At 39.1% G+C, this 17,904-nt stretch overlaps 1 protein-coding gene across 2 annotated transcripts in view; it reads left to right on the top strand.

Annotated features, from left to right (window-relative positions):
- The window catches only part of FBXL4 (F-box and leucine rich repeat protein 4), an 83,801-nt gene extending 66,295 nt beyond the window's left edge, over positions 1-17,506 (top strand). For both annotated transcript variants that reach the window (XM_043591983.1, XM_043591984.1), the window contains exons 8-9: positions 3,901-4,213; positions 16,956-17,506. In XM_043591983.1, the coding sequence (XP_043447918.1) occupies positions 3,901-4,213; positions 16,956-17,119 (477 nt within the window). In that variant the 3' untranslated portion in view covers positions 17,120-17,506. The remainder of the gene's footprint in view (positions 1-3,900; positions 4,214-16,955) is intronic.
- The last annotated feature ends 398 nt before the right edge of the window (positions 17,507-17,904 follow it).

The raw sequence follows: 17,904 nt of genomic DNA, 5'->3' as shown, positions 1-17,904 counted from the left end.
CCAAATGCTGGTAGTTCAGTACGTTTGTCACAAAGCTAATTTTAGTTTTTAAGTTCTGAAATTATTTCCTGGAAATGTTGCTGATAGTAGGTAGGTTTATCTTTGTTTGTTTGTTTTGCTGTTGTTGTTTTTGGTGTGTGTTTGTTTTACTGTCCTTACTGGTTAAGGTAAATGGACACCCTATGTTAGAACTCAAATTTTTTTGGAATGTTACTGGTCCATTAAATCCAAATGCCTAGGGACTGTTGAACTAGATAATCTTTAAAGTCCTTCCAGATTTAAAATTTTAGCTTTATGGTGCCATTGAAAGAGTTCATGGGATGAGTTAAATTCTTTTCATCTAAATTATGTGGCTTATAAGTAATACTGAGACTCCAGGGACAGGAGAACTCTTGGTATTTGTATGTGCATGTGTGTGTGCATACATGTACACACACTCAGAGGAAATGCATCTCCCAATATAACTGACTGTAGGGCAATCCATCCCTCTTTTCTTTCTTACCTTCCCCTCGCAAAACAGATTCAGGAGATCCCAAACCATTCCGATTTTGTTTTGTTTTGTTTTTAATTTTTTTTAATGTTTATTTATTTTTGAGGGAGAGACAGAGCATGAGTGGGGGAGGATCAGAGAGAGGGAGACACAGAATCCAAAACAGGTTCCAGGCTCTGAGCTGTCAGCACAGAGCCTGACGTGGGGCTTGAACTCACAAACCATGAGATCATGACCTGAGCCGAAGCTGGACGCTTAACCAACTGAGCCACCCGGGTGCCCCCCCCAAACCATTCCAATTTTGTATCCACTTACTAGGAAGACCTGAATAAGCAGGATGGTTGCAAGATCAGAGAAGTTCTCCTGGCGTCCTAAGCTTGGATTCAACCTAAAAGAAATTCCATGTGAACACCTTTTAGAGTTCAATGATGGCTTCTGAGATGCTCCAAGATTTGGCAATGTAGGCTAGAGAGACCTGTTACGGCCACTTGTTTATCTCCATATCCCCATATAAAAACCATGCTGGTGGTTAGGCCTGATTAAACCACCAGGTGTGGGCTCAGACCAACCCCGGTCTTTAGAAACAATCTTGGGAGCCCATTAACTCAGCATTAGACTTTCCTTACTTTTGATCAAATTCTTATCTTCGTAAGCCATTTCATGGGCTTCTGTTGGGTCCCTCTGATGACTTTTCTGGATGGGCCCAGTTACATTTGATGGGACTTTCTGTGATGACAGACCAGCCAGTTACTGCCGCTTGGATTGCTAGCTCGCCCTCTTTAGATTGGTAAGGCCGCTGTTTAACCTTGGCCAGAGGTACCTTTTTCTGCCTGTTACTTACCTCCCTTTAAACTGGAACAACATCTTCTAGAAAAGCAGGACTCTGGTCACACATACTTGAGATTTGGAATCACATATATGTTTGTAGTTGGAATTAGTATGTTTTAAGTCAACATTTTCAAGTTGACTCATGCAACATTAGTCCTAAAATATATTCAATTAAGAAAAGATGTGTATTGGGGGGCAGTGAGGTAGGGATTCCTGATTAAGATTAGGAAATAATGCACCTTGCCTTCCTCCTAGAGTTTTCAACGGTATATCCTACAACAAAGAAACTGTGTACCTTTGTGTATGCCAGTGTTTTGCAGCTTTACCTGACTCCTGAACCCATTTTCTCCTTGTACTTCTGTTAATATATGATATACTGTAAGAAATGCTACTTAAGATGAGTAGGCTATTTTTAAATTAAAGTATGTAGTTGCCAGTAAATATTGTTGCTTTTGATATTTGTCAGGAAATTAAGTTTTAAGGACTTGACATTGAAGTTCAGAAATATTCGTGATATTGCTGGCACTATTATTTACGTGGTGGAAACGTTCCACGGTTGTCATAGAAATACTGTTCCCATTTCACAGCAGGTCCAGGATTCACCAGAACAGTAACACAGACAGATCTTTGTTGATATTTTATTTTATTTTATTTTTTTAATTTTTTTTAATGTTTATTTATTTTTGAGACAGAGAGAGACAGAGCATGAATGGAGGAGGGTCAGAGAGAGGGAGACACAGAATCTGAAACAGGCTCCAGGCTCTGAGCTGTCAGCACAGACGGAGTGCGAGATCATGACCTGAGCCGAAGTCAGCCACTCAACCGACTGAGCCACCCAGGCGCCCCTGTTGATATTTTAATACCATGTTTATTTCAGCTTCTTTTCTATCAGTTGACCAAAAGGCAGGATGATTCATTTGATTTTATTTTTGACTATCAAAACAAGAGCAAATAAGCATCATGAGTGTTGGAAAGCTTGACAATTCTTTGTAAAGGAGTTGATTGGCTGCACTAATTTTCAGAGTTAAAGTGTATTTGGGTACACTCACTTAAGTAGTTGTATTCCCCTCAAATCATTTCTCATGGTCTTCTGCTTGATTCTACCATAACAGTTCCTGAAGACCATAGAAATCCCCATGACTTCATCTAAGCCATCAGCCCTTAGTTCTGACTCAAAATATAGCTCTATAGCTCCAAATGTGTCCATTTCTCGTTTCACTGCTTGCAAACTCATTGCAAGCCCCTGCCTCTCTCCACTAACCTAATGCAGGCCTCTTTGCTGGGCTTCCTCCCTCCGGTCTTACTGACCATAGACCAACCTCCACACAGAAACCAGAGGGGGGTTTTGTTTTTGTTTTAGTGTAAGTTGTATTTGTTTCAAACCCTCCATTGATTTCCTTGGTACTTAAAATAAAAATCCAAACTCTTTCATGGCATAACAGCCTGGCCCCTGCATATCTCTCTGCCCTCATGGCCTCTCTCCTCACTCCCCTTGGGCCATACCTGATCCTACTTCTGTTCCCTGAATACACCAGGTTCATTCCTGGAAATCCCAACAATCACCCCTCTCTCCCCTGCTCCCTTCCTCCACTGCATGTGACCCTCTGCGCATCTGGCAGTCTGATCACCCTATTTCATTATTCTAACACCACTTACCACTCACTGGATTTATTTTGCTCGTTTGTTTGTCTTTCCCAAAAATGTGAACAAAGTCTTTGTTTTGGGGTTCACTGTTGTTCCTGGCCTCTGGAGCGGTCCTGGCACATGGTAGTTGAAGATATGAATAAAGAAATGAACACAAGGAAATGATACCTGGAAATGTTAGCTATTTTATTTCCTTTTGACTTCTGGTGATAATTTTGATACCTGATTAAAAAATAATCAAATCAAACTGTAAATAAACCTGTTCAGAAAAACATTATTAAAGCATAGAAAGCCCATGAACTGAAATGTTTAATCCCTGTTTAGTAGAGAATTATCTTGTGATCACGAAGTAAATCGTCGGACACTTCCAGTAACTGAGACAACATATCACAATCTAAATTATTTTTGTGTTGTATGTTCAGTCCCTAAAGGCCTCATTTAACCCCAAACTAGTATCATTATTAGGACTCTCAACATATTCACATACCATTTTAGAGTGTGGTGAAGTGCCCACCTCTATCAGGGGGCTCTTACATACCTACCACAGTTGATGAATTATATATAAGACAGAAGAAACGAGGCCCCGTGAACCGAACGAGTAGCAGCAGCAAGGTCAAAATGGAAGGCGTGCAAGAACAACACAAAATCCTCAAATTCTTTGTGAGGGACTGAAGATTTCATACTGCTCTGGGATTTAATTCATGAAGCCCTCTGTCTAGAGTTCTGTTAGGTGGATTTTTAAGTAAGCGATTATTCTTGCTGTTTTAGGAAACAGTGGCAGATCTGTGAGATGAGTGGGTAGATCTATATTAACAAGAATGTGGGTCTGTTTACATGGAAGCAAACAATAGGAGATGATTATGAATGTTTTAACTTGCTCTATGCAGTCTGTATTTCTGAGCATAATATGTAAGAGACTGGAATGATTTGATTTCCAGATTGAAGACTATGATGTGATAGCCAGCATGATAGGAGCCAAGTGTAAAAAACTCCGAACTCTGGATCTGTGGAGGTGTAAGAATATTACTGAGAACGGGATAGCAGAACTGGCTTCTGGGTGTCCGCTTCTGGAGGAACTCGACCTTGGCTGGTGCCCTACACTGCAGAGCAGCACCGGGTGTTTCGCCAGACTGGCACGCCAGCTCCCAAACTTGCAAAAACTCTTTCTTACAGCTAACAGATCTGTGTGTGACACAGACATTGAAGAACTGGCATGTAATTGCACCCGATTACGGCAACTGGACATACTAGGTAAGGATACAGTATGTATTTGTTTTATTTTTTATTTTTGCTTTTTTTTTTTAAGATTTTTTTTTTTTAATTTCTGGGAGAGCGCAAGTGGGGGAGGGGCAAAGAGAGGGAGACAGAGGATCCAAACCAGGTTCTGTGCTGACAGGCTGACCGCAGTAAGCCCGATGCAGGGCTCAAACTCATGAACCGCAATATCATGACTTGAGCCGAAGTTGGATGCTCAACTGCCAGAGCCACCAAGGTGCCCCATGTATAAATTCATTTTAAAGCCTTGATGTGAAAGCCAATCTCAGACTTTTTGCAAGGGGGGAAAAAAACTTAGGTACAATAAAATTTTGTCCTGATAAGCCTGCTTGGTTTGAAGAAGTGCAAGATAGGCCAGTTGATACAGAGAGTAATTATATCTGTACTTAAGTAAAAGAGTGAGGACAATAACAGAATTTTATAGTTGAGCCTATCAGAAAGCTCTAAATAAACATTAATTCTTGGTCTAGTAAGAAGAGTGAGAATTTATATAAGCTGTGTTCTCCATTTTAAAGACAGAGAAGAAATTAATCCATTTGTATAATGAGTTATACGTGTGTGTGTGTGTGTGTGTGTGTGTGTGTGTGTGTGTATACGAATGCTTCTTGATGTTAAACTCGTGATTAAGGAATATTGTCAAATCTTCATTTCCAATAATTCTAGATTTTAGGAGTAGTTCTACCCCAGGGCAGATGTATTGAAAATCCTTTCCAGTTCTGGGATTCCTTGTGTCCTTCTTGCAGTTTATCAGCTGGGAGCCCTGTGAGGCTTCGTTACTTCTTACTTTAGCCGGAAGTGCTGGCAGCACCATAGTTAAAATCGCCCACACAGTTGGTACTTTGTGAATTCATATAGCACTTGTACTGTGTTCTCTGGTAATCTGTTCGTGTTGGTAGGTTAGTCCATGGAGTGGACTCTATCCTTTCCTGTCTATTAAACATTCAACCACAGGGAAATGTGAAGATTTTCAGCATCTGAATTTGTGGTTTCCTTGAAAATCTCTGCACAGTCCAGGTTTATGATACATTTGTGGATGTTGCTCATATGGTTGCGTATTACTTATTCAAGCTACTTTTATCAGAAACTCTTGCCTAAACATTTAGGGAGAAATTCTTGCCTGTTCCAGGTACACTTTTGGCTAGATACCTCATCTGTGTTATATTTTCTTTATTCTTCATAGCTCAGGGAATTGGATATCATTGTGTTTTCATAGCAGAGGGACTAGAGCCCAGCAATTAATATATGGCAGAGCCAAGGGTTCAAATGCAAGGTTTTGGGCCCCAACATAGTCAGTACTGATTTTTTATAACACCACGACTGCTTTCCTTGCTTATTTCTTTTCCTTTCTGCCTACCTACCACTTTGACTTACTGTAGACCTTTTACAGGAGAAATATTTTGGAAAGTTTAAGAAAATGAGAGAGAATGAGGAAAGGTAGCTGAGGCCTTTAAAATTGGATCACTGATTACATTAGGCTTCACTTCAGAGGATAGGGGCTGGCGTTGGTTAATATCTGTTTTACAGTCACCGCCCCCCCCCCCCCGCCCGAACCTCATACAGTAGAGATGAGGAGTAGCCAGTGTCTGAAACAGATGCTACAGAACTACAAAGAAGTTGGTAACGCTGATTCTCAGACAAAAGCACACTTGTGAGCACTGGGGTTGGTTTTCAGGTGGCCTAATGGCCTACAAACATATGAATTACTTGACAGAGACATGAAAGATAAATAGGTAAGAAGTATAATGGCTTCTTTTTGAAAACATTTGTAACTTTCCCAAGCAAGAGCAAGGAAATATGGAGAGTTCCAGTCTGACATGGCAACATAGGAAGACTCTGAACTCAGCTCCATGGAACACAGCAGTTCCTGCTTATAGAGCAGTTCCTCCTGAAAGAACTGAGGGCTGACTAAACAGCTTCTGCAAAACCGTAGAATGGCAAGAGAACAGCAAGAAAAACTGAGACACAGTAACAAAGGGAACCTCCACCTCTGACAAGGCCAACAGCAGTTGGGGGGGGGGGCGAGGGGGGAATAGTACTGAGGGACCAGGAACAGATCTCTGTCCTTGGGCACAGGATAAAAGCCTCAGTGGAGAAGAGCAACTAACACATAAAAGAGACAACAGTAGAACTCTACCAAGTTGCAGAGGGACTGTGGGTTCACTCTCCAGGTCAGAGGGACTGGAGGACAACACAGTTTGTGTTCCCACCCCACCTTAAAAGCCTAGACCCCACCAGGATCTAGACACCAGCAGGTCTGGTCATCAGAGTGTACCTATAACCTCAGCAAGACCAGAGTCCACAGCCCATGCCAGCCTTGGGGGCAGTGGCACTGGGGCATAGAAAATAAACTGGATTTTTTTGTGCGTGTGGTTTTGGTTTTGTCTTGTTTCGTTTTTGTTTTCCTTTTTTTCCCTTTTTATCCCTTTTTTTCTTTTATTTTTCTATTATCATCATCATCATCATCATCATCACCTTTCTCTAAAAGCCATGGTTTAAAAGAGCAACTAGCGTATAAAAGAGTCAACTCTAGAACTCCACCAAACAGTGGGGAGAGCTGCTAGAATGCTCTCTGGGTGGGAGGAGCTTATGTACATGGTCTGCACTCTCCCTCCACCTTGAAAGCACAGACCAGTGCACATCTGGCACCCTAACTGGCCTCCTGCCTCAGTGAACCCTGAGCCCTTAGCCCACACCAGCCTCAGCTGTCCTACCTAGGCAGCCACAAAGTCATACACACCAGGACACCCCTGGTTAGTGCTCACTCCAGCCCCAGTCTTCACATCAAAGTGACACAGGTGCAGACATCCTAGGACACTCCAGGAGCACACCACTTGTGCTTCCAGTGACTTGCTAGGGCACCCACAGTGCAGAGTGCTTCACCATCTTTGGCTGACATCTGCTTCAGCTCCTGCCAGGGCACACCTGTGTGGAGCACCCCAGAACACTTCCACCCATGCCAACCTCAGCTCCAGCCACCCAGCCGGGGCGTCTCCATTGGACAACCTGACTTGCTCCCAATTCAGTTTCAGCGGTCCTACCAGGGCATGTTGTGTGTGGAGAGCCCAGGGACCACATCTTTGCTTTAGTTGTCCTCCCAAGACGACCCCTGCATGGAACACCCCAGGACCTCCCAACCTATACCCCACACCAACTACAGCCATTATTCAGGGCACCCTCTATGTGGAAATTCCAGAAACACCCAAGTTTATATCCATTTCTGCTTCAGCTGTCTTTCCAAGGTGCCTCTGTGTGGAGAGCCCCTTGTCCCCCCAGCTTGGACCCACTTTAGTTTCAACTCTCCTGCTAGGGTACCTTCTGCCTAGAGAGCTCAGGGATCTCCTGGCCTGTACACTGCATCAGCTCCAGCCATTCCGCCAAGGTACCCCCTGCACAGAGCACCCTGGGACACTCTGACTTGCACCCATTTCAGCTTCAGCTGTCCTGCTAGTGTGCTCTCCACACACAGAACCCTGGGACATCCTGACCTGAATCTGCTTCAGTTTTAGCTGTCCTGACAAGGGACTCACTATGTGGAAAGTACCAAGTTCCCCTAACCCATGCCAGCCACAGGTCCAGCTTGCCAGCCAGCAAAAGTCACCAAGCATATAGTCTACATAGGGGATGACCAAACACATATAGTCTACATAGGGGATGACCAAACACAAGATCATTCCTTCAAATTCAGGAGAATTAGCTGCACCTCCTAATCCATAGAAATAAATGCAGAAAGTCAAGCAAAATGAGGAGACAGAGGAATATGCTTCAAAAGGAAGAACAAGAGAAGGACCAAGTGAAATAAAAATAAACAGCATGCCTGAGAAGGAATCTAAAGTAGTGATCATTAAAATACCAGGCTGGAGAGAACAGTGGAAGAACCCAGTGACACCTTCAGTAAAGAGATAGAAAATATAAGCAAGAACCGATCAGAGTTGAAGAATACAATAACTGAAGTAAAAAAACGCACTAGAGGGAATCAACAGATTAGCAGATGCAGAAGAGATCTGGAAGACAGGGTAATGGAAAGCACCCAAGATGAACATCAAAAAGAGAAAAGACTTTTTAAAAATGAAGATAGATTAAGAGAACCCTTGGACAACATCAAGCAAACAAACATTCACATTCGGGAGCCCCATAAGAAGAGAAAGGGGTGGAAAACTTATTAAAGAAACAGTAGCTGAAAACTTCCCTAATGTAGGGAAAGAATCAGACATCCACATCAGAGAAGAGAATTCCAAACAAGATGAACCCGAGGAGGTCCACACTACAACATGTAATAAGTAAAGTTTTAAAGGTTAAAGATAGAATCTTAAAAACAAGGGGCGCCTGGGTGGTGCAGTCGGTTAAGCGTCCGACTTCAGCCAGGTCACGATCTCGCGGTCCGTGAGTTCGAGCCCCGCGTCAGGCTCTGGGCTGATGGCTCGGAGCCTGGAGCCTGTTTCTGATTCTGTGTCTCCCTCTCTCTGCCCCTCCCCCGTTCATGCTCTGTCTCTCTCTGTCCCAAAAATAAATAAAACGTTGAAAAAAAAATTTAATAAAAAAAAAAACAAGAGAGAAACAAAAAGTTACCTACAAGGAAAAACCTGTAAGATTATCAGCTGATTCTTCAGCAGAAACTTTGCAGGCCAGAAGCGAATGACACGATACATTCAAAATGCTGCAAGGAAAACACCTACAACCAAGAATAATCTACTCATCAAGGGTGTCATTCAGACTTGAAGGAGAGTTTCCCAAACAAAAACTAAAGGAGTTTATCACCACTAAGCCAGACTTAGAAGAAATGTTAAAGAGACTTCCGTAAGTCCTAAAGGAAATGGCCATAATTAGACATAAAAAAATTATAAGTAAAAAGATGTAAAATAGGACCACATATTCATAAAACATGAAGGGGAAAAAGAAAAAGGTTTTATTTTTTCTTTTTTGTTTTTAGAATGCCTTTGAAGTTCATCAAATTAATATAGACTGCTGTATACTTAGGATGCTATATTTGAACCTCATGAGGTACACAAAAAATAAGGAGAAAGAAAGCCAAACATAACACTATAGAAACTCATCACTCATAAGGAAAGAGAGCAAGAGAAGGAAGGAAGGAACAGGAGAGAACTACAAAAACAACTAGAAAACAAATAATAAAATGGCAATAAGTACATACCTATCAACAATTACTTAAATGTAAATGGCCAAAATGCTCCAATCAAAAGACATAGGGTGGCAGAATGGATTAAAAAAAAAAAAACAAACCAAAAAGCAAGACTCATCTTTATACTGACTATAGGAGACTCACCTCAGACCTAAAGATATATACACTGAAAGTGAATGGATGGAGAAATACCATGCAAATGGAAGTGGAAAAACAAAAAAACAAAAACAAAGTAGCAATACTTATATCAGACAAAATAGATTTTAAAACAAAGACTATAACAAGAGACAAAGCGTTGCATAATGATAAAGGGATCAATCCAATAAGAGGGTGTAACAGTTGTAAGTATCTGTGCACCCAGCACTGGAGCATATACCTACAAAGAGCAAATATTAATGGACATAAAGAGAGAAATTGATGATAATACAGTAATAGTAGTGGACTTTAACATTTTACTTAACATCAGTGGATAGATCATCCAGGTAGAAAATCAACAAGGAAATAATGTCTTTGAATGACATATTGGACTAGAGGGAAATAACATATAGAGAACATTCCATCTGAAAACAACAGAATACACATTCTTTTTTATTGTGCATGGAACATTCTCCTGAATAGATCATGTATTAGGCCACAAAAGAAGCCTCAATAAATTTGAGGAGATTGAAGTCATACCATGTGTCTTTTCTGATTATAACAGTATGAAACTAGAAATAAATCACAAGAAAAAAATAGAAAAGACACAAAAACCTGGAGACTAAACAACATGATCCTGAACAAGCAATGAAGGAGTCAGTGAAGAAATCAAACAAATGAACAAAATTAATGGAGACAAATGGAAATGAAAACATAATGGTCCAAAATCTTTGGGACACGGCAAAAGCAGTTCTAAGGGAAATATGCAGTGATATAGGTCTACATCAAGAAACAATAAAAAGCTCAAATAAACAGTCTACACCTAAAGGAACTAGAAAAAGAACAAACAAAATCCAAGGTGAATAGAAGAAAGGAAATAATAAAGATCAGAGCAGAAATAAATGATATAGAGACTAAAGCAAAAAGCAATAGAAAAAAAAAATCAATGAAACTGAAAGCTGATTCTTTGAAAAGATAAATAAATCAATAAACCCACAGCTGGAGTCATCAAAAATAAAAGAGAAAGGACTCAAACCAGAAATAAGAGAGAAGTAACAAACTGACACAACAGAATACAAAGAATTATAAGAGAATAATGTGAAAATTTACATGCCAACAAGCTGGACAACCTAGGAGAAATGGATAAATTACTAGAAACATTCAATCTTCCAAAACTGACCTAGGAAAAAATAGAAAATCTGAATATGCTGATTACAAATAATGAATTGGTAATCAAAAAAGTACCAAAAATGAAAGTTCAGAACCAGATGATTTACAGATGAATACTACAAACATTTAAAGAAGAGAGCACTGGTTTCCCTGGATGGCTCAGTTGGTTAAGCATCCAACTTTAGCTCAGGTCATGATCTTGCGGTTTGTGAGTTCGAGCCCCACATCAGGCTCTGCGCTGACAGCTCAGAGCCTGGAGCCTGCTTCAGATTCTGTGTCTCCCTCTCTCTCTGCCCCTCCCCTGCTCATGTGCTCTCTCGCTCTCTCTCTCTCTCTTTCTCAAAAATAAGTGTTAAATAAATAAATAAATAAATAAATAAATAAATAAATAAATAGAGTTAGTACCTATTCACCTTTATCTATTCCAAAAATAGAGGAGGTAGGAAGGTTTCCAAATATATTCTATGAGGCCAGCATTACCCTGATACCAAAACCAGACAGACAGACCACAAAAAATGAAAACTGTGGGCCAAAATATTACAAAACCTCATACAACAATACATTAAAAAGATCATTCACCATGACCAAGTGGAATTTATTCCAGGGGTGCAAGGATGGTTCAGTATTTGCAAATCAATCAGTGTGATACACCATATCAACAAAATGAAGGATAAAAAGCATATGATCATCTCAGTAGATGCAGAAAAAGCATTTGATAAAATTCAGCATCCATTCATGATAAAAAAGAAAACTCAACAAAGTAGAATGAACTTACCTCAACATAATAGTAATAATAAAGTGGACAACATACCTCAATGTAATAAAGGCCATATATGAACAACCCACAGTTAACATCACACTCAGCGGTGAAAAACTGAGAGCTTTTCCTCTAAGATGTCCACTCTCACTGTGTTTATTCAAGATAGTACTGGAAGTCCTAGGCATAGCAGTCAGACAAGAAAAAGAAATAACAGTCATCCATATTGATAAAGAAGTCAAACTCTCACTATTTGCAGATGACTGGTTACGATACATAGAAAGTCCTAAAGATTCCACAAAAAAAACTGCTAGAAGACATGAATTCAGTAAAGCTCCAGGATATAAGATTAGTATCCAGAAATCAGTAGCATTTCTATACACCAATAATGAAGTAGCAAAAAAAAAAAAAAAAAAAAAGAGAAAACAACACCATTTACAGTTGCACAAAAAAGAATAAAACACCTATGAATAAACTTAACCAAAATGGGGAAAGAACTGTTCTTGAAAACTATAAAGCACTGATGAAAGAAATTGAAGATGATTCAAACAAATGGAAAGATATTCCATGCTCATGAATTGGAAGAATTAGGATTGTTAAAATGTCCCAAATATTTCCCCAATCAATCTTCAGATTCAGTGCAATCCCTATCAAAATACAAACAGCATTTTTCACAAAACTAGAACCAATAGTACTAAAATTTTTATGGAATCACAAAAAACCTCAAATAGCTAAAGCAGTCTTGAGAAAGAACAAAGTCTTAAGGTATCACAATCCCAGATTTCAAGATATACTACAAAGCTGTAGTAATCAAAATAATATGGTACTGGTATAAAAATAGACACATAGATCGATGGATCAGAATAGAGAGCCCAGAAATAAAGGAGGCAAGATTATATAATGGGGAAAAGACAATCTCTTCAGTAGATGGTGCTAGGAAAACTGGAAAGCTATGTGTAGAAGAATAAAACTGGACTACCTTTTAATACCCTACCACAAAATAAACTTAAATGGATTAAACACCTACATGTGAAACCTGAAATCACAAAAATTTTAGAAGAGACCACAGGCAGTAATTACTCTAACATCAGCTGTAGCAACATTTTTCTAGATATGTTTCCTAAGGCAAGGGAAACAAAAGCAAAAAGAAACTACTGGGAGTACATCAAAATAAAAAAAAAATGCACCATGAACAAAGCAAAAACACAACCTACTGAAGGGGAGAAGATATTTGCAAATGATGATCTGATAAGCGGTTAATATCCTAAATATATAAAGAACTTGAAAACTCAATATGAAAAAACAATGCGATAAAAGAATGGGTAGAGGATCTGAATAGATATTTCTCCAGAGATGACACACAGATGGTGAACAGACACATGAAAAGATGTTCAACATCACCATTCATCAGGGAACTGCAAATCAAAACCACAGTGAGATATCACCCTTACGCTTATTAGAATGGCTAAAATCAAAAACACAGGAAATAAGTGTTGGTGAGGATGTGGAGATAAAGGAACCCTTGTGCACTGTAGATGGGCATGTAAACCAGTACAGCCACTATGGAGAACAGAATGGAAGTACCTAAAAAATTAAAAATAGAATTACCGTATGTTCTAGTAATTCCACTATCGGGTATTTACTCAAAACAACACAAATTCAAAAAGGTATATGCACCCTTATTTTTGTTGGAGTATTATTTACAGTAGCCAAGATATGAAGTCAGCCTAAGTGTCTATCAATAAAAAACGGATAAGGAAAATGTGCTATATAGGTATGTAGTGAAATATTACATGGCCATAAAAAAGGATAAGATTGTGATAACATGGAGGGTATTTTGTTAAGTGAAATAAGTCACACTGAGAAAGATAAATAATACATGATTTCACTTATAAGTGGAATCTTTAGGGAAAAAAGCAACAAATGAATAAACAAAAAGAATCAAATCTATAAATATAGAGAACAAACTGATGGTTGCCAGAGGAAAGGGGGGTGGAGGGATGGGCAAGATGTGTGAGGAGGAGTGGGAGATACAGGCTTCCAGTTATGGAATGAATAAGTCCTGGGAAAAGAAGACACAGCATATGGAATATAGCCAGTGATATTGTAGTAGCATTGCATGGTAACAGATGGTAGCTACACTTGTGAACATAGCATAATGTATAAACCTGTTGAATCACTACCTTGTATATCTAAAACTAATATAACATTGTGTGTCAACTATACTAAAAAAAAAACTAGAAGAGAGAGCAAGGAAGTATTATTATGGCAAAATAAATTATAGGAAGAGGACCATCATGCAAATATATTAGAACATCTTATTTCAAATATAAAGAACAAAGTAAAATAATGTTAACAGCAATGGGACTGTATGCTTTATATTGTTCCGAGCATACACTAACCGATTTAACCCTCACAGTGTTTGAGATAGCTGTTATTATAGCCACAGAAGTGGAAACAGGCTGAAAGAAGTTACGTGATTTGCCAGAGTCTCATGTCTAATGAGGAATCTGAATTTTTTTTTTACAATTTTTTAAAATTTTATTTGTTTATTTGAAAGAGAGTCAGCGTGAATGGGGGAGGGGCAGAGAGAGAAGGAGAAAGAGAGAATCCCAAGCAAGCTCGTGCTGGCAGCACAGAGCCCAATGTGGGGCTCAAACTCATGAAACCACAAGACCATGACCTGAGCCGAAACCAAGAGGTGGATGCTTAACCAACCATGCCACCCAGGTGCCACAGGAATCTGAATTTGAATCAGAATCTATGCTCCTAAACCACTATGCTAAATTTTCATTTTTATTGTTGTTTATGGTTTCCGTAAGTGTTTGAATCCATTTTGAAAAAAAGATTCTTAGTTAAACCAAGCTTATAGTCATTATTTTGTCATTTTGTGATTGGTGCATATTAATGTTAAGTGGCATTCCTTCTTCATACTGAAAATGCTTACTGACCAGTACAAAGCTGAGTAAGATACAGTCCCTACCTTCAGAGAGTTTATGACCTGGCCAAAAAAACCCCCCAAAAAACGCAGTAAAACAATTATAAGTAACTTTAATGCAAGCCAGAAGCAAGTTCATTTGGGGGCTCAAAGAAAAGAGAGTATATATGATTAAAGAAATATGAAAAAGTTTACTTGAAAAGGTTAATAGGGGGCACCTGGGTGGCTCAGTCAGTTGAGCGTCCGGCTCTTGATTTCAGTTCAGGTCATGATCCCAGGGTGGTGGGATTGAGCCCTGTGTTTGTGTCTGTGCTGAGCCTGAAGCCTGCTTAGGATTCTCTCTCTCTGTGTCTCTCCCTCTGCCCCTCTCCCCTGCTCGTGCATGCTCTCTCTCTAAAATTAAAAAAAAATTTTTTTTAAGGTTAATAGGTATTTGAAAGGTATCCCTTGAAAAGGGAATAGAAAATAGGAGGAGGAGAGCATTTTAAGCAGAATGAAGAGCATGAAACATGGCATAGGAGTTAAAAATACAGAATACCTTCAGAGAATTGGCAATCTAATTTGACTTAGAACGTTAGTATAATGCAGGCTTTCGTGGAGAGTTTTGAACACAAGGATGAGGAATCTGCACAAAATTAAACAAGGAAGAGCTATTATTGGGTTTTAATTTGGAGCATGAGTGATATATTTAGAGCTGTGTTAGGGATATTAATCTAGAAGCAAGTGGTAGGTGAATTGGGAGAGCGAGGAAATAAAAATCGGGGAGATTAGCCATGGTAATCCATCTAATATGGGTCCAAACCAGGGTAATAGTATTGTGAAATTAAACACCATCCCTTCATTCTTTCATTTATTACACACTTACTGAGCATAAACTGTGTCAGGCATTGTTTCCAACACTGGAGATAGGTCAGATAGACAGACGTGGCCCCTGCCCTGAGGGAGCAAACTGAGAACATAGTTGTGTCCTAGGTGGATAAGAAAACAAAAGCACACAGTCCTCTGGAAGCATAAGACAGGGCGCCTTAGCCTTGTTAAATTTTCAGTCTTCCACCTTCCTTCCCTGACATTCTATTCTCTTAGGCTTTTAGGAATTTCTAACTTACTAGGAAACTCAGATGCTAATGACCAAGTCTGGCAAATAGAAAACAGTCACAACCCTAGGTGAAGAACACCGACCGCATAGCCAAGTGTCCCAGCTGAGGTTCTCTGATCTTGTACAACAGAAGCCCACTCACACTAACTTCCACATAAGAGAAGGAACATTATTGTGAAGGAACAGGTGTCTCTCTGGGATCCATAGGTAGGAGTTATGGTCAGACCTCAGCAGAGACTGGAAAACTATCAAAAGGCAAGAATGTTGTTTTCTCTTTTTTCTGCCTTTTCCTGTCCTTCATGCTCAGGCGCCTGCCCCACCTCCACTGCCCTTGTACACTCACCAGTAACTTTTACATCTGCTTTTCCCTTTGTTTTTGCCTTACTCTTTTCTTGTCATGCTGGCCATCTCTGTCTTCCTATGTACATGTGGCTATATGATACAACAGTCCCAACCCAGTTTTTTGTGTCTTTAGTTCAAGGGATCTATGGACACTGAAGGCTTTAGTGAGTTCCAGTTCTCCTGATTCCCAGGAGAATCTGTATGGGTTTGGCACGGGGCTAGCCGCAGTCAAGGTAGCAGTATACTGCTTCTGGAGCCCATGGCAAGGAGGAGAGCAGAAAGGATTTCTCAGGGGAAAAGGCATAGGTTAACGTCTCAGAAACTCCAGTTCCATCACATTAGATGTGTTTATGTGATATGATAGTGATTTTTTTTCCTCCCTAGAAAACCCACAGTTAAAGCATGCATGCGTGTTTTACAATAGATGATATCTTCAAGCCTAATGATATTTGTTATTTATTGAGTGCTGACTTTAAGCAGGTGCTTTTCATAACGTATATAATGTGGCTTCTATCTGAATAGCCAGTAGTCTCTTCAGATTTAACGTGGGCTAAATGGAGTACTGCTCAGCCATTATCTATCTGACTTCTGATAATGCCATTTTATACCCACCACTTACCGAGTTGTATTGTAACTATTTGTTTTCAACTCTGGTCAAGGAGTTCCTTAGGGCAGACACATGTCTTATTCATCTTTGTATCTCCAATGCCTGAAACAGAAGTTTCTGCAGTGGTAGTTGCTCAGTAATTGCACTGCATGGAATATGAGGTTGAATCACTGTAAGCATTGCTGTATGATTTGACCCATGGGTTGAGGAAAACAAGATGTGTAGACAGTTTTGAACTTGGGTGACAGAAATAGGAAAAGTCTGAAGGAGCTGATTGGAATGGCCAGGAGGCAGGAATGAAGATAGTGAGTAGACTATTGACAAAATCCAGGTCCTAGATGCCAAATTGGATGGAACAATTCAGTTTGTATTTTTTTTACAAGACTATTTCAATATGTCTTTTGTTTAAAGAAATGCTTTTAATTTTTAAAAGGCAGTTTATCTTAAATGCATTTTAAATAATAAATAATAAAGGGGTTCTTTATCCGGACATTATGTAAATATGATACTTAAGGTGTTTTGTTTTATTTTAACAGGAACAAGAATGGTAAGTCCAGCATCTTTAAGAAAACTTCTGGAATCTTGTAAAGATCTTTGCTTGCTTGATGTGTCCTTCTGTTCACAGATTGATAACAGAGCTGTGCTGGAACTCAATGTGAGCTTTCCAAATGTATTCATAAAAAAGAGCTTTACGCAGTGACTTCGTATATGTTCTATAATAAAATCCATGTGCTTTCGTAGGGTTTTATTTTGGCGTTGGTTTTGTTTAGTTTTATAATGGTGGGAATGTCTTACTGCTCCATTAAGGCATTTGTAGATTGTAAAGAAAGATATGAAATTGTCCATTAAATCAAGTAAAAATGTAAAGAAGTGTTTTCCTAAAATATTGTAAGCGCTTTTCTTCAAGAATATGTGAGTGGGTCACATTATTTTTACCTTATGTTCATCAGTAATATTATTCTTTAGTCAATAATTACATGTGTAATAGAAGAGTAATATGGAAACCTTTTAACTTATTTTTAAAGGAACACGTTGAGCCAGAAAGTATCATGATGTTTAAAAATAAAATTAATTTTTCACACCCTCATGTAAAGATGTCTTATTATAATAAGCCTTATGACCTGGCCAGTGTTTTGTTTGATGTATACAGAATTTTCAGAGTTATTTGGAGGAAGAGTCTTATTTTTTCATGTTGCAATTATTTTTTAAGCTGATACATTAACTCTTCAATTTGACGGTTTTAGTTTTTCCATTTTTCTTCTGACTTATTTATTTTACTACTAGATAATACCAGTGTAGAAATGTGGGTGTAATCAAGAACAAGAGGTAAACTACTAAACAAAATAACTTTCCAACAATTAGCAGATGCCTTAAAAATTTGCCTGGAGGGAGAGGCTTAAGACTTCTGAAATATACGTGGATTATATCTATTTTTTTCTGTGTCCCAGCACCTTAAATCATTAGAAATCAGTTACAGTGGAGGAA

This window comes from Prionailurus bengalensis, chromosome B2, assembly GCF_016509475.1.
Source record: "Prionailurus bengalensis isolate Pbe53 chromosome B2, Fcat_Pben_1.1_paternal_pri, whole genome shotgun sequence".
In the NCBI taxonomy this organism is placed as follows: Eukaryota; Metazoa; Chordata; class Mammalia; order Carnivora; family Felidae; genus Prionailurus; species Prionailurus bengalensis.
Note: the sequence above shows the minus strand (reverse complement) of the source record. Positions and strands in the feature narration are given on the sequence as shown.